Here is a 20670-nt window from a genome sequence, read left to right as displayed (position 1 = left end):
TGTTATCTGAGGTTCTGTTGAAATATTTCTTGGTTCTAAAGTAGTAATCAGGCCTGGTTGTGATACTTTTTTTAATAGTAACTTGTAACTGTAAGGTTAAAGGACAAAAGAAAATCTAACACTTTAAAGGATTAAAACAAAGGCTAAAGTCTTAAAGGAATTGTGGAACAAAGATTTTTTTTTTTTTAATTTACCTTAAAGTGTTGATTTCTGCTTTACATGGAAATTAATTAATTTCAAAAGCGTAAATTAGAGAGGCAGATCGAGGGAAAATCTTTATCCACTGAACAGATGAGAGATATTCTGTTACATTTCTCATCTGCAGCCGGATCTGACTCCAGATAAAACCAGAAGCAAAAACGAAATGAAATACATATTTCAGAGCCATAACTGGATGGAAAAACCAGCAGCTGCACTCTGGGAGGAAATAAATCCCTTCTTGGTGAGCTGTTAGAAAATAAAAACATTTCATAACACTCTGCAAAGGACAAACTCTGCAGCCAAGCAAGTAAATCACAGAAATATCTTCCAAAGTTGCTGATCTCGATCTGATCCAGGAGTTTCTCATGCAACAAACAGGAAAAAAATAAATGAAGAAAGAAACAGAGAAATGTTTATTCAGCAGGAGATTAAAATTAGTTTCTAATGCTGATAAGTCCAAACAACGAGAGGATCACAATCATGAAGCTAGAAGCACAGGAGAGACGCAAAATGTTCATTTTTATTGCATTTAAAAAAAATAAAGCATGCTGTAGCTTTTTATTATTATTTCATCAGCTCAATATTGAATTAAACAATGTTTTGAACAAAACCGACAGCTTTTTAGAAAAAAAATAAAAATAAATTGATCAATAAATGATTGTAGCTCCAAAACATAAATTATAGGACAGCACTGTTTTTTGAGTTATTTTATTTTATTTTCCTTTAAACAAGAACAGGAAGTTGCTCTTTGTTTATTAATGTAGCTTTTGAGTAGAAGCTGTTGGATGTTTCTGGTTTTATTTACTGCAAAAATAAGATAAACGCAGAAACCTGAGAGTTAGTTTGTTCTACCACTAACACTGAAACGTTTTTTATTTTTATTTTGTGGGGTTTTTGTGATAAAAGAAGCACAGCAACCAGCTGTGCCTCACTGCATGCAACCGGGGGCCACATAAAATCATCAAGAGAGCCACAAATGGTCCCCGGACCACACTTTGGACACCCCTACTCTGACTAAAGCAGAAACTACAGATGTAAATTACTAAACACACCTTTCTTTATGTTGCTAACAATATTTTTCCTTGCAACAAAAAGATTTAAATCCCCTTTCTGGTTTTTCTGCATGAGTGGATTCCCTCCAGCTTCCCTCGACAGTCCAGTCACGCCACTGTTAGGCTGACATTTGACCTCTGTGATGCTAATGGACACACAGATACACACTCATGTTTGAAGGCAKTTTGGAGAAACCAGTTAACCCATGCGCTCATGTTTTTGGAGAGTGGGAGGAAGCTGGAGTACCCAGAGAAACCCAGCATGCACTGGGAAGAACGGTCAACGACGCCGGGCCTGAACCAAGAGCAATAAGAGGTCATTTTATTTATGTAGCACATTTTCAGCAACAAGGCAATTCAAAGAGCTTTACATGAATTAAAATACAAACAAATAACAAACCGAAGAAAAGAGCAAAAGGAGACAAATAATCTAGTAATGTTGATACAAACCAGATTATCCTGTTCAGGGTTGCTAGATAAGCAAATAATCTAAAAGTATTTGAATAATTTCTCTAGCTATATGTCTAAGGTCTAACATCATTTATTCGTCTCCACCAGACGTCTCCTGTATCAGTTTGAGTCACAACAAACATTCGCTTTTCTTTGCACTGCAAAAACTTACAGCATTGTTTTTGTCTAAGTTTCTTTTGTAAATATCTTTGTACGCTTGAAATAAGTCAAAACTAACTTACAAGTAACTTTAGCAACGCAGAGGAACTTATCTTAAGTAAATGGTTCTTGAATTTTGATTTAAAAAAGTATTAGTTCCACTGGCAGATTATTCTCTGTATCATGCAGAAATGTTTTGTTATGAGTGAAATAATCTTCCAGTGGATCTAATGTTTTTTCAGAATCAATATTCAAGATTTGTTTGCTTACAAAAAGCTCCTCTGCCTTGCTGGAACTAGTTTTGTCCTATTTAAAGTGTAATGACATATTTGCATTTGAAATTAGACAAAGAAAAAATGCTTGGTAAGATTTTGCTGCTTTTTCAGTGCAGAGAAAAATTAATTGCTGTAGTCACTCAATAAGGAGACCAGTAAATATTAATACATATTATAGATAGTAGCCGTGAAAAAAAATAATTAAATGTATTTTATGTTTTTACATTATTTTTTGCTCTTGGTTTGTGTTGAGCGCTGGGTTCAGTGCTTGCTTGGCGTCTTTTTGAGCTGATCTGAATTGAATTTTTTATTTATTTATTTTTTTTTAACTGAAATGTTGTTGAATATAGTCCAATGAGCTTTCATAAACCAACTCCAATCCTTAAAATAAACTTATTTTAATTACTTCCCACCTTCTTTTTTTTAAATGATTTTCATTCAGATTTGAAGATCAACCAGTTCTTGAGATGACAATAACTTGTTGTTTTCATCCCGTATTTGTTTAAAAATGTTAACTAAATGCAAAGAAACGTGAATTTCCTGTTGCTTTTCCAAGTTAAACATCACTCTGTTCCTCCTTTTCTTGAGTTCGTCTCGGCTATTCATGGACGCACAGATGGCACCATCCTACAGGCCCATTATGCTCACAGATGAATCTACTTAATTGGCCTGGTTTCTGGCAGTGGGGCTGCAGAGTGGACCGGACCTGCAGGAGGAAAACAGCCTCCTRCCTCCTAGAAAAGCTGCCTTTTCTCGCCCTTCCCGGTCTGACCTGAGCCTCGCAGCTCCACCATCGGCTCCGACAAGACTGCCTCTCCCAACTCCACCGCACCACGATCCGGACTCCACTGAAAAGCCTCCCGAGTCAAGCCTCCATCCGCCATTTTCAGCAGATGGAAAGCAGGTAGAGCATTAAAACCCCAAGCCCCAGGTCCCAGACAAACGCAGGTAAGTGCGCCTCCGAGTATCCTAAACCCCGCTCCCCAAAAGCCACCTTATGGGAGGGAACATGGGGGCAGAAAAAGCCTCAACAAACCACCTTACTCCGGAGCAGCAGCAGCAGGATCGGGGGGAGAGAGAGAGTTAGAGAAAAGGGGAGAGGACGGCTTGCATACAGCCAGGGGTAACAATAAACTACATCCCTCAGCCGCTGCTGCTCTGGACCTTTTAAATAATGTCTTTTATTCAACTTTTATTTTAGAAAAAACGGTGTAAAAACCCGCTTTGCGCACGCCGCTGTACGCGCAGAGGCGGTGCAAAAAATGGTTTGTTGATTGAACTTCAGTTACGAGGGAGGTTTAAAAATGTCCGATCGCAACTTCAGTAAAAAAAAAAAAAAATTAATTAATTAATTAATCAACGTGAATGGGCTGGCCAATAAAAAGTTGATCCATTTTATTAGCAGAAATCAGCTTTAAAAAAAAAAAAAAAAAAAAAAGGCGAAGCGTGATCCAGTCAGATGGAGACAAAGAGAATAATGTGCGTTTCTGCTGTCATTTGTCTGCTGGTTTCCATGGTGGATTCCTCATGTTTATGTCGGGTCGGACTGGGTCAGGTCGGGATGTCTGCGCTGGGACCTTGTGGGATGGATTCATATTTAATGAAGGTGATGAGTGAGAGCCCATGCCCACCTCACTTCAGCAGCTCATTGTTGTCCTCAACAATCTGCTTTCCTCCCACTTTGGAGGAAGAAAAAACATGTTTATGTTCCTGGATGGAGATCTAAGACGAGTGAACAAGATTCTAGAAAATGGGGGCTGAGGAGAGAATTTTAATCTTTCTTACAAGAAAAAATCCTTTTTTAAAATTATTTTTTGTAACGCATTACTAAAACTCTTCATTTACTTTTAACTTTTCTCATTTTTTCCTGTTATTTGGATTTTAAGTGCCAGAGCAACATGATAACACTGCATAAATGTTATTGTGAATGACTTTTGTTGTTTACTCAGATGCAACTAATTAAAGTACCCTGAATGTAATTTAATAGATCCGGCTGTTCTGTGACAGTCTTGTTAGAGGACGTTTGTGAACAAACGTCATCATGAAAACAAAACAAACAGTAAAAACTGAATAAGTTTAAAGCAGATTTGAGTTCAGTTTATCACATTTCTGCAGCAAAGCAGCTCAAAGTGCTTCACACCATAAAAACATCATATAGTCAATAATTATGAAACAAACATTACATTTAGTCAAACGTGATCATCAAAATCATCAATAAAATCCACATAAAATGTATTGATCTCTATGGATAGTTACTAGAAACCAAAGGTAACTCTAAACAGACGGCGTTTAAACTGAATTAAATTCAAAAGTACTTTATTGATCCCAAAGGGAAACTAAAAGTTGTTGTAGCAGATTTAATTAAAGCAGCTGATGGCTGTGGGTAGTAAAAATATCCTGTAGCTGTCTGCATCACAGGGATTCAGAAGAAGCCTCTGATTCTGTTTTTCAAGATTCATGGAGCAGATGGTCAGGATTGTCCAGAACCATCTTGATTTTATGTGAAGATCTTCCTTTGAACCATCATGTGCGGTGGATCTGGTCGTCAACAGAACAGAACCAGAACAGAACCAGAACTAGCCTCCTTTATGGTTGTTGAGCCTTTTTAAGACCCTGGTTCTGATTCTTATTTAAAGGAACTCAGTGTTCTGGCAGTTTTGCTGCAGTTTTCTGTAAGTTTGTTTCAGATTTGTGGAGCATAGAAGCTGAATGTTGCTTCACTGGTTCTGGTTCTGCGGACCAGAACTGTGAGTTTTCTGGAAGGTTGATATAGCAACAGCAGACTTTTAATGTACTGTGATGCTAAGCCGTTCAGTGATTTATAAACGAACATCAGTATTTTAAAGTCTATTCTCTGAGCTCTGGGAGCCAGAGTGGATAAACACCTGAATGAGTTTCTCTTCCTGAAATATTCTTGAATCTTTTTATTTTTTTTATTTTATGATGTTTCAGAAAACGAGTGCTTGAGGTGTTTTCTTAAAATGCAGCCCATTTAATTCAAATGTTATGAATAGGACTGGACAATATGGCTGAAAAACGATATAATAATTTCAGATAATTACTGATTAGTTTTTGTTTTAAATATCTGAAATACTGACAAACTGGTGGCGTGACATTTCCTGTTTGATCAACAGTTTAAATTCAAAGTTGTTGTTTTCTCCAGCAGTTATGAGGCACAGAGGCGAAACGTTAGACTGCTGCTGTGCCAGTTGCTCAGCAGGTTGTTGCTAGGTAACCAAAGAATGAGTTGCTAGGTAACGAGTGAGTGAGTTGAAGCCACCAATCTTACTTAACTAACCTTGAAAAGCTGAAGCCTTTCCTCTGCCTACATCTCCCAGAATGCTGTGCGGTTCTGGATTGCAGTTCAGCGTATGTTCTATATTTTGAATATTAAGTATTCTATCAGATATATTATCTATTGATATTGATCATTTGTTTATCAGAATATATACTGTTATTGTGTGGAAGTCAGCAGAAAAAGACACGGTTGATTTATTGTCTCGTTGTAAAATAACCTGTTAAAAGTTTAAAAAGCCATGACATCTTTCTAGACTTTCCTGAATTGGGCATAAATATTGGGTTTTAAATGTAATTGACCAAAAATAGTGGAAGTTTGTTCCTCATGCTAAACATGATCTTTACAAAATAAAGTGAAAGTATAAGTCTGATAAATGTGGCATCTACCTTCAGGTTTTTTAGAACAACGATGAATTTACCCATTTTTCAAACTTTGCTTCGTGTTGCTGCTGATGTGACGATGAAACATTTTAAAAACTGAAGTTTTTCTGATAACTTGATTAACTTTCAGTGTGTTGTCACCCCCTCCCACTTTTTGTGTCACTTAGGGTGGAACATGGCTTTTTCTGGAGAGTCAGTGGAGAGTCTGGAGGAAATTCCTGCTCATGTGTGGAGCGGCTTGCCAGAGTATCTGAATCTCGGACCGTCGGCCGTAAATCCGAGCCGCATCGGTGAGTTTTCCTGCTCTCCCACGTTTTTATAACTAAGATCAGCAATTCTATAGTTGCTAATCCATGGCTGCACTACAGTAAAAATTGTTATTGTAAATGCTAAAGACATCAAAAATAATTAAATGAGAAACACATTTTGTCAAAATTTGCCAGAATTATTCATACCCATGGCAACTTCATATTATAAATTTGAATAAGAAGTTTGTGTCTGGAATTTATTTACATTTATTTAAACCCATCATAATCATAAATAACATCTGTATCAGCGTTACAGCAGTAAATTCCTTCTCATCCTAATGTTTTGTGCCTCCACAGATTCTGTTGGGTTCAGGTCTGGTCACTCCAAACGGTTAACATTACTGCCAGCCAAAATAAACACGGTGGTTAAATTAAATGATCATGGTAATCCAGTAGCAGTTTTGAGCTTAACTTTTATATCTAGTAAATAGTTAGTACAGGGATCTGCATGCTTTTATTACCCCAGAACCCATTTTCACTCCGTCTCCTACCAAATAAAAGTGACCAGAGTCGAAACACCAAAACACCTACTTAGAAGTTTTATTTTAGAAATAAAATGCCAATAAAAAGAACTGAATTGTAATATGTTACGTTCCTCTCTTATTTCCATTTTAGACTGAAGTCGGTAGAAGTGCAGCGAAAGAGCAAAAGTAGGATCTACCGAGCTAGCTCATTGCTTATTGAACGAATGTAATGGAAAATATAAAATCTGCAGGTTTTAGGAGCTTTAATGTTTTTCTTTTTTGAAAAGGGTAGAAAGTAAATGTAATTCTTTGAACAAAGATTAAATTGTTTGAGTTTATACATCTATAAACTGAAATGTAGCAAAAAACCAAAACATTGATTTGTCCTAAATTGATAAATAAACATGGAGTCATGCATTAACTCATATGTCAGCTTTCATGGTCAGTAAAACTCTATGTGGCACATTCCAATATAAAAATTACAACAAACAAATTTAAGCAAAAGCAGATTTCAAAAGATTAGTTTAGTTTGGTGTAACTAAACTGTGTTTACTCAGTTAAAAATAAAAACAGAAATTAGATAACAGAATAGAAGATAAATCTAAATTAATTACTGCTGTAAAGATGTTATTATTATTATTATTATTATTATTATTACTACTAATAATAATAATGTATTTTGTATTTTTAGGTGTTTGGGCCACCAAAGTGATCCCAAAGGGGAAACGGTTTGGTCCATTTATTGGAGAGAAGAAGAAGAGGTCACAGGTCACCAGTAATGTTTACATGTGGGAGGTGCGTAGCACAATAATTCATTTTCACATGGAAAACAAAACAGTCTGAAAACCTTCACTGAGTCACAGTCTGGGAAACAATAAATTAACGTTTGATGAATTACTATAATCATTATTTTTAAGTATCTCTGCCAAGATTTCTGCCGTCCTGGTGCCAAAAATCTGAGCCTGGATATCTAAAACAACACGAGTGTCTGGATTTAACAAGACTTTCCAAATGATTTAGTCAAGTGCAGGAGTTTTAATACAGGTTAAAATGAAAACTTCTTGACACCCCCACTGCTACTGCACTGCAAAAACACAAAATCTTACCAAGTTTTTGGTCCAGTTTCTAGGGCAAATATATGAAAACACTTGAAATAAGAAAAATAAACTTACAAACAACTTTTCAGAAAAATACAGGATCTTATTTCAAGTCACTAATAACTTAATATTGATGAAAAAGTGACTGTTCAATTGGGAGATTATTTCACAGTTAAAAGTGAAATAATCTGTCAGATTATTACTAGATCACTAGATTATTTAACTAGCAGTGATAACAAGATGTTATCAGTGAAATAATCTGCCAACAAAGGTGATGCTTTTTCATAGATATGAAGGAATAATTTACTTATACAATCTCTATCTTTCTGAAAGGTTATCTTTCAGTTAGTTTTATTTTATTTCAACTCTAAGATATTTGCCCTAAAAACTAGACCAAACTCATTGTGTTTTTGCAGTGTACTTGTGATTAATGTCATAAATAATATTTCAGCTTCCAATTTTCAAGCGTGACCCGAGTTTTACCCTAAAAGTTGCGTCACGCGGCCCGGCGGCTCATGTTCTGATCTGGTCGTCTCGATGGTGCGCTGCAGGTTTATTTCCCGGCTCGGGGATGGATGTGCATCGACGCCACAGACCCGCTGAAGGGGAACTGGCTCCGGTACGTGAACTGGGCTCGTTCCAGTGAGGAGCAGAATCTGTTTCCACTGGAGATCAACAGAGCCATTTACTACAAAGTTTTGAGGGTAAGTTAAAGACTGACGTCTGGACATGTAACCCGCTACGCTGTAGATTCATGAACTGGTTGATCTGGGTTGGTTTTTGGAAAGCAGACATCTTGTTACATGAAGTCATAGTTTAGTTTGTACTGAATTAACACACTAAAATACAACCTAAACCACATATTTACATACACTGTCTAAAATTTCCTGTTGTTTTTTTTGGATGACCAAAACAATTTCTATTTAATAAATACAAGCATAATGAGAGAGATTTTTTTTTCCTTTTTTCAATCCCACAGGTTTACATACACTAAGATTTAAATACAGGTGACCCATAATGCTTCCTTGAAGAGGTTAGGATAGGTTCTATGGGCTGTATAAACCTTGTTTATTACTTTTTATGCACAAAATAATTCTTGGATAATGAGATAAATGCTCAGCTCTGCCTGCTTGGAGCTCATTTCAGAATAAGCCGTCACTTTAAAACCAAATAAGTTGCTGCTGACCACAACCCCCAACTCAATGCGTAATCACACACTTTGAAAAGCAGAAGTGGAGCCTCCTGCATAACCATCAAGAATGCAGCAAGGATTCATCTTTACTGGATGCATCTTATTCAGCAGCAAAACTGCTGATAAAACTAGATAAAACTAATTTTCTGGTCTCAGCTGGTTGAAAAATGTTACCTGCTCCTGTAACTTCCTATGGCTCAATGTTAGATGCCACCACTGATATCCTCTGATGTCTGTTCTTCTACCATTTCCTCTTTTTTCTGTTAGTGATTGTAAATCCTCAGTCACTGATAGTTTTGGTAAAAACTTTCCTGCTACACATGTGAAGCAGGTGGAGTCGGTACCACATGTGACGGGTTCACATGTCAAAAGCTTTGCCTAATTTAGTTGGTAAAGCTGCTGATTTTTTTCATTCGAAGCTGTGAAATGGAAAAACTACCTCCACATTTTGTTCCCATTTTCTTTCACAGCTACACGTTTATCTTGTCAGCTGCTAACCACACAGTAAAGCTTTATCATCCTGATGGATCCTCCCAGATTTTAGAGGCCATCATTCACACTTTGGCTTTAGAAAATGGATCAGACATTGATGATGTTACAGACACCAGAAATAAATTGACTCTAAACAATAAATTCAAACCCTTGTCAGAAATATCAAACTAATCTGTGTATGTTTTTATTTCATTTTGGTGAAATTAATATCTTTAGAATTTTATGTAAAAACAAGTTTAAAGATATTATTTTCCTTCCCATGTTAGGGTTAAGAAAAAAAGTGATTCACATTAAAGTTGTCAAATTAATTCTCCTAAAATTAAACCTCGTTGTTCTGCTGCAGCTCCAAGCAGCATTAATGTTAATTAGGTTGTAAAGTAGTTAGGATTTTTACAAATGCATCACCTATGAGGTTGATTGTTTGTTGTTTTTTTTAACTCATGTAAAAGTAAAAAATATCTATCCAAGAAATTACTCAAGAGTAAAATAGTATTTGGTGAATAGGCAAGGACCAAGTAACTGATCAAAACGTAATTTAATATTTAAAAATCAAACAGATCAAAATATAAAGTTATGTGGATATTGTGGAATTTTCAAGGACCAAAATGAAAACATAGCATAATTACAAAATAACAAAATCAAACCTTTTTTTATTTTCCTAATCAATTTCTTTCTATATGAAACTGATGAAACTCCAACTACCAGAGATGGGTTATAACTAGTTACATTTATAATAATAATAATAATTATTATTATTATATTATTATTATAATTTTCTTGAATAACTTTTTTTTAAATAACTTATAGAAGTATTTTTACTACACTGTACTTTTTACTCTTACTTGAGTAAAATGTCTGGACTCTCTACCCACTGAATGAAAAACAAACATGTTTTAACCAAAAATTCACCAGACACAGACCTGCAGTTTTTATTAAAGTTTCATAAATTTTATAATGAAAAAACTGATTTGGAGTAACATAATTTTTGCCTGAGTTTGATAATTTTTTTGTTTTGTTTTGTTACTTGTATGAATTGCTGTCATTTTTGTTCTTAAAATACCAAAATTTCCACTTGATTTTATATTTTAGTCCACCTTATAATGTAATTGTTAAATATTAAATGATTGATAATTTGATCAGTTAGTCAGTACTTGAGGGACCTTTTTACCAAATACATTTTACTCTTACTTGAGTAATTTCTTGGATGGCTACTTTTTACTTTTACTTTAATAAAAACACATTTAAGTAGTGCTACTGTATAGTACAACTTTTGGGTACTCTGCCCACCAAGTAGTGTTTTTTAACAAATATGTTTTAGTTTAATTTGAGTAAAAACTATGCGGAAGTACTGCTACTCCTGCTGGAGTGTATAATTTTTGGGTGCTGTACCCAGCTCTGTTAATAACCCTGCTCCATAAGCGTTATAAGACAGATTAGATGCACAGTAGTCCAAATACCCGAGCGCTGCCTCCCAGCAAGCCGCGCTCTGATTGGCTGCCGGGTTCATCTCACATCGTTGCAGCCTATCGGGCCAGGAGAGGAGCTGCTGGTGTGGTACACAGTGGAAGACAACCCCGAGATAACAGCTGCGCTGGAAGAAGAAAGAGCCAGCAGAAGGAGCTCACCCAGGTCGAAACGAGGTGAGGCCTTAATACAGACCCACGCTGAAAGCTTGAGTTCACTCTGCGTGTTGTTTCCTCCGCCACTCGGTCCAAAGTTATAACTGAGGAGCTAGCTGGCTATTACTAAAAGGAAGCTAACGTGCGATGTATGGGGCTTTTCTCCACTTTCACACCTCACCCAAAACTCGTTAATACTGCTTAATTTGGCTGTATTACCCCAGCAGAGTGGGTTGGATTGTCGTATCTAGGTGTTTAAAGAGTTTCCGAGCTGGGTTTTTTTTCCCCTGGACCCAACGTTGTTGATGATGTGACCTTCCTTGAGTTCATCCATCGCCCGAGCCTCTCTACTTGATGATGGCCTAGCAAGTTAGCTAACGAGCCAGCTTCCTTATCCCGACCGTAGTCTCGTTTGGGCTCAGTATTTGGTTGCAGCCTTAAAATACAGAGGCTGTGTAGCGTGTTCGGGTTGGCTCTGACTGTGGTTGCGGTAGGTAATCACAAATTCATCGAGTTATTACAGTTTAATGCGTTGAACGCTAGCAYGAGGCTAAAAACGGCTAGTCTGGACGCACGGACATCTCGGTGTGGAGGAGCAGATTGCATACAGGGTGGATGAAACCACTGCTAATTCAGTCAAAATCAACGAAATTAATCTCTAATATTTTCGTTTAGTTGCCGTTAAAGCAATGGATTCAAATCGGCCAACTCAAACAAAGYGCCACAAATTTTATGTTTGTTTTTACGTCTGTTTCACAACAGTTTTAAATAATTTATTTCAGAAACTCAATCATGGCTAATGAAAACACACGGGTTATGTTGTCAACTCTTCTCCCAAATTAGTGTCAACACATCCAACATGGCTGTCATGTGCTCCTACATTCACAAGTATGAACTTTGAACATGTATTTCCATAAAGCAAAGCAGCGAGTTAACTCAGAGAAGACAGCTAGAGCTGTCAAGCTTTACTTATAAACATGTCCTATATCATTAGATTATTCCAGTCACATTAGCCCAGTGTAGGTCATCATTTGTCCTACAGCTAACAGAAACCTTGACTCTGTTGTAATGAGATATATGGCGAGACAAATCCTGCTTTATCCCCCATGAAAAGGAAACATTGAGACTGAAAGTTAAGTGAGCTAATCTTTTTTTCCAGACTCCTTTATTTTGTTATCATTTTATTCCTGACGCATTCARGGCCATGCTTATCAAAGAAGCGTTAAGATGATAGTTTGTAAAAGTGAGTGTTAGTTTTATCTGTGATAATGTTAACTTTTAAATTGTGATTTTTTTTTTTTTTCCCTCCCACTTGTGTTCAGTTCTTTGAATTTTGTTGACGGAAATTGAGAAGTATGCAATCAGGGGAAAATAAATCTAGAATGCAGCCGAAAATTGCTTAAGGGTGACGGCCGTGCGTTTGGAACACAGGGTTTAATAAAAGTAGCAATATTAAAAGTCTCCAGCCAGAATTTGGCTTCAAAATGGGAGGATTTCAATGACAAAGTAAAGGGGAGGAAATCTGGGGAATTATCTGGTAGCGGCAGCTTGGAGACMAAACAAACCGGCACCYCAAGGAGATTTTTAAAAGCTCTCTGTGGTGCGCTCAGTCATACGAGCACTTTCAAAAAATATGAAAATTCTGAAAGAATTTAGATGTAATTYATACACCAGTTTTCACCAGTATTGTTAACTTTATCTGCACCAGAATGTTTAAACTTTGCCACCAAAATAGCTTTCACTGATCGTACAGTCTTTCTTTTTTCTGCATAAGTCCATAATTTATTGATGTGTTTAAGTACTCTGCAGTGAYGTAGCTAAACATTACTTCTAGGAAACCATCGTTCATGCCATTCAAGCTCAAGTCCATCTGCTGCCTTCAACATGTTGTGTGACCATGGAAAGTTACTTCTAGTTAATGCTTCACATAAACGAAGAAAGGAACGCTGAAATATTCACAGATAATCAGACACCAGCTGCATTTGGCTCAAACACAGAGAAAAACAATGTATCACAGCTGAAGCTAAGAGGTTTTGCTAAAGTAAGCTTGACATATTGTGGTCCACAGACATGGGCAGGTTTTGTTTTATTTTCTTTTTTTGCCAGAAGAGAACATTTTCTTTTAGATTTTACCTTAGTGAAAAACTATTTACCTAACCTSTGTCGCAAAAGTCCGCACTCCATCTTTGTTCCGCCTTACTATTATATTAAGCAGCCAAACAGCAATTTGACATAAATTCACTAAAAAAAGTTTAATCAAAACAGAACATCATCATATAAATAATGATTTTTTTCACACAGTGCAGTTCAAGATAGCTGGTATTGACTTCCTGTTTGTGTGTTAGGTATGGCTACAAGGCTTTTTAAAATGGTTTATCTAGTTGAAAAAGAGAGACTATGATCGTTTCACACGTTTGCTTCTGATATTCATACGTTTCATAGCTCTAAAGTAGAATAATTATCCTTTGAGTTTACGGACCAGGACTTGTTTTTGATGCTTCTGTCTTGCAGGGCTGCGTTTCTGTGAAGCCCTGCAGGCAAAACACCTTTCAACAACTTCAACTACTGTGATGTCATAAATTTTTCCACCAATATACTGCTTTGCATATTTAAACGGAAAGGAAATGTAATTTTTGATGATTATYAATGGCCATATCAGTAATTATTATTTATACTTTGATAGAAATGTTTGGKTTTTTTTAAGTTGACCTTCATGACTTTATATAGTACAGATCTAATGCACGTCTAATAATACACATAAGGAAGTAAAGAACATAATTATATGAATTTAGGCCTCAGACCACAACCTGTCTAGCTGCAAGTTCAACAAAACAACTATTAAATAATTACATTATACTTACTCTTTTAAAAATTGGTTTAAGATCAAAACTAAACTAAATGCCAGGAGACTTTTGTCTTAATGTTGGTTTAAGGTTGTAGAAAAGTGTTTTCTCTCGACATATGCTGTCATCACACAACCTTTTGGTAAATAGCTGCTGTTGCTCACTCTGTTCTTAAGTGTGATTAAACAATTGCAGAAGGAGATGATGAAAGGAGCCTTCATTAAAGGAGCCCAAATTAAACCTCAAACTGAGAAACAGGATGTTGGGAGTGGGGCAGACGGTTTGCTCTGGGATCGGCTTGTTTCTGGAAAAACAACTTTTTTTTTCAGCGTGAGCTCAAATTAAAGATGCACTCACTTTAATTGAGGCTTAATATCGCACAGTTTAAGATGAGACATCTGGTTTCCTTTAGCATTTTATGACAAATCACAAATTTAAGCCGGAGTTTAGCTGCGCAATTTAAAAATGTGTGGAGTAGCACTCTGAAAAAATGTTTACACAGAATAATTTCCAGTRTCTCCAGTACGTTGAATTCAGATTGTTTGTTTAAAACGGAGCTCATCTTCAGTTGCAGCACCACTGCATTGCATGAGTGTCTTAAACACTGCATAGCCGCAGGCCGTGTTTGGACCGGTACTCACAGGGACCGCCATGGTGCGCTGCATCATTTCTCACCATTAGCACACACTGAACTTTTACTGAAATGTCCGAGACTCAACAGATAACAAACTCCAGTCATGGTTGGTATAAGCATAAAAACATCTGGTGGAGATGAGAAAGATTAAATGTTGTGGAGTAGTGTTGAAATGARAAAAACAACCAGCAGTAGTTATGTAAATACCAATACAGTCGACAAGTGGACAGCTCTGAAGTTTTAAATCAACTTGGCGTTTTATTAAAGGGATGTTTCACAACCTTTAAGGAATCTGGACTATCTTTGTTCAGCTGTAGTTTAAAATCTAACAAATAGAAAGTCTTCAAACTAAACGTATGTTCTTAAAAAAACAGTTTTTATTTAAAATGTTTGCTGGCTCTAAAAACAGAGTTCATGCACAGAAAGCATAGAGGGAATAAAGTAATCACTGACTCATTGATTTTAATCAGGACAAATATAGACATTACAATCTATCATCAAAATAATCACAAAACTGTAAACCCGATGTGGTCAGTTTCTGATATTGTTGACCTGGTGAAGTGAGGAAAAGATGGAGACAATGTATCTACAATGCTGTCGTCTTAAAATGATTCTCAGATCAAGGTTCCTCCTAATGCATTCAGTGATTTAATTTTTAATAAAGTGAATAGCTGATCCAGTCAAACTAACTTCTGGTGTCATTCTGAAGTAGACTGCAGCTTAGAAATGGGGATGCACTCACATTGTTATAATAAAAATTATTCAACCTGTGATAATGCTGAGAAATTTCTGTGTGGTTGGGTGCGTTACTTTTACTATCCGAGCTATGGTTCCCTTGGTTTCCATGACAACGTCGGTAAATGATGCAATTTACATGTCAAAATATGATAAAATGCAGTGAGTGTTCTGTTAAGCAGCATAGTTACATGTTTGTAAAGTTTTATTTTTGGGCATGTRTTTTGTTTTTCTGAAGTTCTGACTGTRCAGTGGTACAGTTAAATAAGTATACTATGTACCAACATGACTTTAAAGTCCATATCACACATCCATAGTTGCAGATTTAAATGTGTTCATAGAGGTTCATTGACATTTCATGCTATTATTGTGCCTGCAGTGAAACTTGACCTTTTTGGTTATTATAATTTATTGATAAATGACAAATTTCCCAATAAAATTTGGTGATKAACTATTTTCTTTAGTAGTTCTGTCAACATAATTGGAGCCTTTTCCTTGTAAACCTTTGTTGTGATCATGACTAATACGAAGTGTGTGTGTGTGTTTCAGCTAGAAGAAAGTTGGTGGAGAAAGCCAGACAGGCTGGTTTGGGTGGATTCAAGAAAACAAGTGGAGCCAAAACTACTGCCAGGGAAATGTGGGAGGGGGTAGAAGGTGAGCATTTATTCATTAGTTAAACAAATGTTTGGTAATTAATGCTCTACTTTGACCCATTAATTCAAAATATGTTCAGTAAGGGAGCACAATTTTCATTTATTTTACTCAGGTAATAAAGAGGAGGGTGAGAGACCGTCAGGGACCTCTCAGGAACTCCATGAAGCCCATCCTTTAGGAAGCACCAACCACAAGCATTTTCAGGACACGTCCGCATCATGGGTGGACAGGGGAAACTATGAGGAAGATGAAGAGGACGAGGAAGAAGAGAATGGCGATGACAGTTGTGAAATGCAGCACCAAACCTCAAAGCAATTATCCGAGCAGTCGAGCTCGTTGCTATCTGGCAGTGGAGAAAGCCATAAGGATCCACAGGAAAGCCCCCCGCTAGCCCAGCGGGGTGGAGACACTGAGCAGGACCCCGACGGGGAGCTGGAGGAAGACCTCCAAGGAGAATCCTATCCCTGCGACCACTGTGAGCGCCACTTCTCCTCCAGACAAGGTCTGGAGCGCCATATACATGTTCATGGCATCAGCAACCAACAAGCACAAGTCTTTAAGTGCCGATACTGCAATAAGCCTTTCAGCTCACAAGTCGGGCGCCGGCGGCATGAAAGACGGCACGAAAACGGATCCAAGAAGATGCCCGGCTCCCAGGCTGGAGTTGGCAGCCTCCTCAGTCCTGCAGGGCAGACTGATTCAAGTCCTGACTGCACCAGTCCAACCAGTCAGCTCATAGCCATAGGGTCCCAGTTTGACATGCAGAGGAAAGAGTTGGGACTCCACACCGACCGTCCATCGATGTTTGATGAGAACGGGGAGTCAAAGGAGCTTCATCCCTGCAAGTACTGCAACAAAGCGTTCGGCACACACACCAACATGCGCAGGCACCAACGCAGAATACATGAGCGCCACCTGTTGCCGAAAGGAGTTCGCAGGAAAGGCATGCTGCTGCAGGAGGCGTCGGCGCAGCAGCCTGGCACGTCCCCGAGCGCCAGCCCTCCTCTGGTCTATATGCCCAGTGCCGACACGGAGGACGAGGCAGACAGAGACGATTACGCCATCGACATATCCAAAAACATCTCGGAGAACCTCAGTTTCTACATTGATGGCAAGATTGTGTCAACAAGCACRGCAAGCAGCTGTGAGGTGATAGAAGTGGACACGAGGTCGGCGGCTTTGTTTGGCCTGGACACGGTCATCATCAGCCCAAATCAGATTAGTCAAGCACTGAAGGTGGAGGCGAGAACGAACGCCACAAAGCCAATCACTAGTAATGAGCAGCCTGCAGCAAAAAGAAGAACATCAACTCCCCCCCTCGTCACCAGCCTGAAAGTGGAGACAGAAACGGCTCCTTCGCCTTCATCCTCGACGTCGTCCTCATCCAACCTGTTGGTAGGAGGACTTTTCCAGCAGGATTCATCAACACTTCAGAGGGAGAAAACCATTTATCTCTCCCCTAAACTCAAACAGCTCCTTCAGACACAAGACTTCCAAAAATCAACAATAGCCCTTATTACCGAGAGCCACAGACTGGCCGCGCTTCCAGGCGCTTCTGGAAAGTTCAAAAGGAGGACCGGTTCTCCGCCTTCATCCCCACAGCTCAGTCCGACTGTCAAAACTGAAAGCTGTAAAGCTGAAGCAGCGAGCGGAAACACCCTCAAGGTGCCAAAGCTGGAAAGCCATAGTGTGCCGCCTCCTGAAAGCCTCCTATATGAGGAAGATGAGGATTCTCCAAGCTCGTCCGGAAGCCATGCCTCCTCTAGCGGCGGGGGGAGTTCCTGCAACCAGCAGCCCTTGGATCTGTCCAGCTCTGTCTGCAAGCGAAACGACGGCCCAAACCAGGCGACTGGAGACTCGGCTCTGGATTTAAGTGTAAACCGAAAAGCCGCYGCAGAACCCGATTTAAAGGGCGGGCCAGCGCCACAACCGCTGGCAAAGAAGAAAAAGCCAAACACGAGCATGTTGGAAAAGGTGCTAATGAACGAGTACGTTGGTCTACCGTTGCCAGGAGAGGAGGGGCCTTCAAACCTGGCAACCCTAAGCTGTTTTCGTACTCAGTCGCCAAATGTTGCATCGGATTCTGCTCACCCGTCTCCGCCCTCCCTGACTCCGGTCACAATAAACCCCTCCTCGCCCAGCTCTTCTAGCGTAACGTCTCCGACGCCGCCTCCGCCCATTCTGCCCACTATACCGTCTCCTCCGACGCTCCCCAGCTCACCGCAGCCTTCGGATTCACCCCTCCCGGTCCTCTCGCCAAAAATGTCTCCGAAAGCTGATGAACCTAAGCATCTGTCGGAGTCTAACGAAAACTTCTCATCGGAGGAAAACAAGGATGAAGAGGAGAGTAACATTTCTGACTCACAAGATTACCCAAGCACTCCACTCCAAAGTCCCCCCAATCAGTCGGTAGCATCAAGTCCACCTGGACCTACAACAGAAGACCTGGCTAGAAATGTTGATGTTTCTCTTTCTGCAGTATGTAACAGTCTAACAAATGGCAGCATAACCCAGGTTGAAGAAACRGAAATATCTTTGAAAGCCGATTTTGCTGCTCTTTCCCCTCAACCAGAATTACCGTCATCTTCCAAATCTCCTCCTGTTGCATCACACAGGTCCTCTCCATCAGCCGCTTTGCAATCTCCCCCACAGATTAAAGTGAAAGAAGAGCCTCTTCACTGTGAAGACGACTTGCCTGCTGTAAACCACTCACCTCACGACTCCTCGCTTCCGCCTGCTGTCCTCGATAAACTGTCCACTGAAACCCGGGAGGCGGAGGAAGTGGACTCCACGTACTGCAAGACCTTCGTGTGCAATGTATGCGAGGAGCCATTCGACTCCATCAAAGAGCTTAGCGGCCACATCACAGATCACGCTGCTGACTGGCCCTTCAAATGCGAATTTTGCGTCCAGCTGTTTGGCGACGAGGCGACAGTTCTGGCCCACCGCACGGCGCTGCATGGGGTGGGTCGCATCTTCCTGTGCTCCGTCTGTTCCAAAGAGTTTGCCTTCCTCTGTAACCTCCAGCAGCACCAAAAGGACCTTCACCCCAGCGAGTCATGCACGCATACTACTGTAGAGAGCGGCAAGCTGAGGCCGCAGAATTACACTGATCCGTCCAGAGCCAAAGAGGAGAGCGCTCCCTCGACACCGGTGCCAGGAACGCCCAATAAAAATGACGTGYCGGCAAAAGAGGAAGCCGATGTGAATGGGAATAACACGGAGGACCCCAACGAGGAGCTGTACACTACAATAAAGATYATGGCTTCAGAGGGAGGGAAGCCTAAAGGTCCCGACGTCCGACTTGGCATCAATCAACACTATCCCAGTTTCAAACCGCCACCTTTCCCCTACCACAGCCGCTCTCACACTGGTTCGGTGGCCTCCGCTACAAACTTCACCACCCACAACATACCGCAAACCTTCAGCACTGCCATCCGCTGCACCAAATGTGGCAACAGCTTCGACAACATGCCCGAGCTGCACAAGCACATACTGGTGTGTGCCAACGCCAGCGACAAGAAGCGTTACACTCCCAAGAAAAACCCGATTCCCCTAAAGCAAATTGTGAAGAGCCCCAATGGAATGGTGTCRCCCACCACAACAGCTGAAGCTGCACCGGAGGCCGCCGCCGTCGCAGGTCAGAGTGCGTTCCGTCGGATGGGGCAACCAAAGAAACTCAACTTCAATCAGGAAACGGGGAAAACGAAAATGAGTTCCCTGAGTAAGAAGAAAAACCAGCTGGTCCAGAAGGCGATCTCGCAGAAACATAGAACCGTCAGTACTGCAAAGAAGGTGGTGGTCAAATCTGAAGACGTGCCGCTGTCCAACATCTGCCCCCACTGCAGCCGGGAGTTCACCTACACGGCTAGTCTGCATAAACACATGGTCATCAGCTGCCCCATGAAACCTGCCGTCACTAAAAAGGGCAAGAAAGGGTTGGCAGAGGTGAAAAAAGAGGCTGTTTCTTTAGTGGATAAGAACACAAATAGGAAGAGACTTCCAGAAGACGATGTGCAGACAGAGCCACAGGCTAAACCTGCGGGAAAGAGAAGAGCCMGAAGTTTAACTGCAGCAGAGCCTGAATCCACTGAGGTGAGCAAAGGAAAGCCTCCTTCTGCAGTGGGTCGATTAAAAAGGCCTGCCGCGCTCTCTGCACCTATTCCCGCCCGCAAAAAAACCAAAAAGGGCCAAGCTGCAGCTCTTCGTCCCCTTTCGCCTCCTCCTGACACTCCCAGTGACACAGCACAACGGCCAACCATGAGAATGCAGCGTACAGGCAGAAAGCCAGCGACTAAGAGATCAGCAGTGGTCAAACCACCACCAGCAGCGCTGCCGGCACAGCTGAAGAAAGAGGAGCGGGTCTCGCTCAGAAAGAGGGACCGAGCCGGGGGTCCGGTCACCAGGAGCTCACAGATGGCCAATGCTGCTCCTCCTGCTGARGTGAAGACTGAGGAGCAACCRCTGCATGAGACGAAAGACCCCCAGGTAAACGATTTCACTTTAGTATGTTTATGTAGGGCAGCAGAAGCCACTAAGATGTTATATTTGATCTTTGGGTTCTGGCTGTTGGTGTAGTGTGTCCTTTAATGAACACCGTACTTTGGYTTCTGTTACTGTGAGCCGTCTGCTGACATATTTAAGCCACTGCCCTACATTTGTATTGAAATATTTACTTTTTTTCCCCCACATAAAGCATTTACGTAAGTAACCCTTCCTTGTTCGTCTCAAGTTTAGTAGGTTGATTTCACAACAGACACACTCGGGTTCACTGTTTTTATTATAACGAGAGAAAATCAAGTTTGTTTAAAATCAGT

General features: G+C 40.0%; 1 protein-coding gene across 2 annotated transcripts; it reads left to right on the top strand.

Annotated features, from left to right (window-relative positions):
- The first annotated feature begins 2741 nt into the window (after window positions 1–2741).
- Window positions 2742–20637, top strand: prdm2b (PR domain containing 2, with ZNF domain b). 2 transcript variants are annotated; one of them, XM_017305006.1, is made up of 7 exons: window positions 2742–3085; window positions 5983–6105; window positions 7279–7382; window positions 8236–8388; window positions 10891–11008; window positions 15749–15853; window positions 15966–20637. In XM_017305006.1, the coding sequence occupies exons 2-7, from the start codon at window positions 5991–5993 to the stop codon at window positions 20429–20431; spliced, it is 5061 nt and encodes a 1686-aa protein (XP_017160495.1). In that variant the 5' UTR covers window positions 2742–3085; window positions 5983–5990; the 3' UTR covers window positions 20432–20637. The 2 variants fall into 2 exon arrangements, with proteins under 2 accessions (XP_017160495.1, XP_017160496.1); XM_017305007.1 differs by lacking the exon at window positions 2742–3085 and adding an exon at window positions 5485–5506.
- The last annotated feature ends 33 nt before the right edge of the window (window positions 20638–20670 follow it).

This window comes from Poecilia reticulata, linkage group LG5, assembly GCF_000633615.1.
Source record: "Poecilia reticulata strain Guanapo linkage group LG5, Guppy_female_1.0+MT, whole genome shotgun sequence".
Lineage (NCBI taxonomy): Eukaryota > Metazoa > Chordata > Actinopteri > Cyprinodontiformes > Poeciliidae > Poecilia > Poecilia reticulata.
The sequence above is the reverse complement of the archived record's forward strand: the minus strand, read 5'-3'. Positions and strand labels throughout refer to the sequence as shown.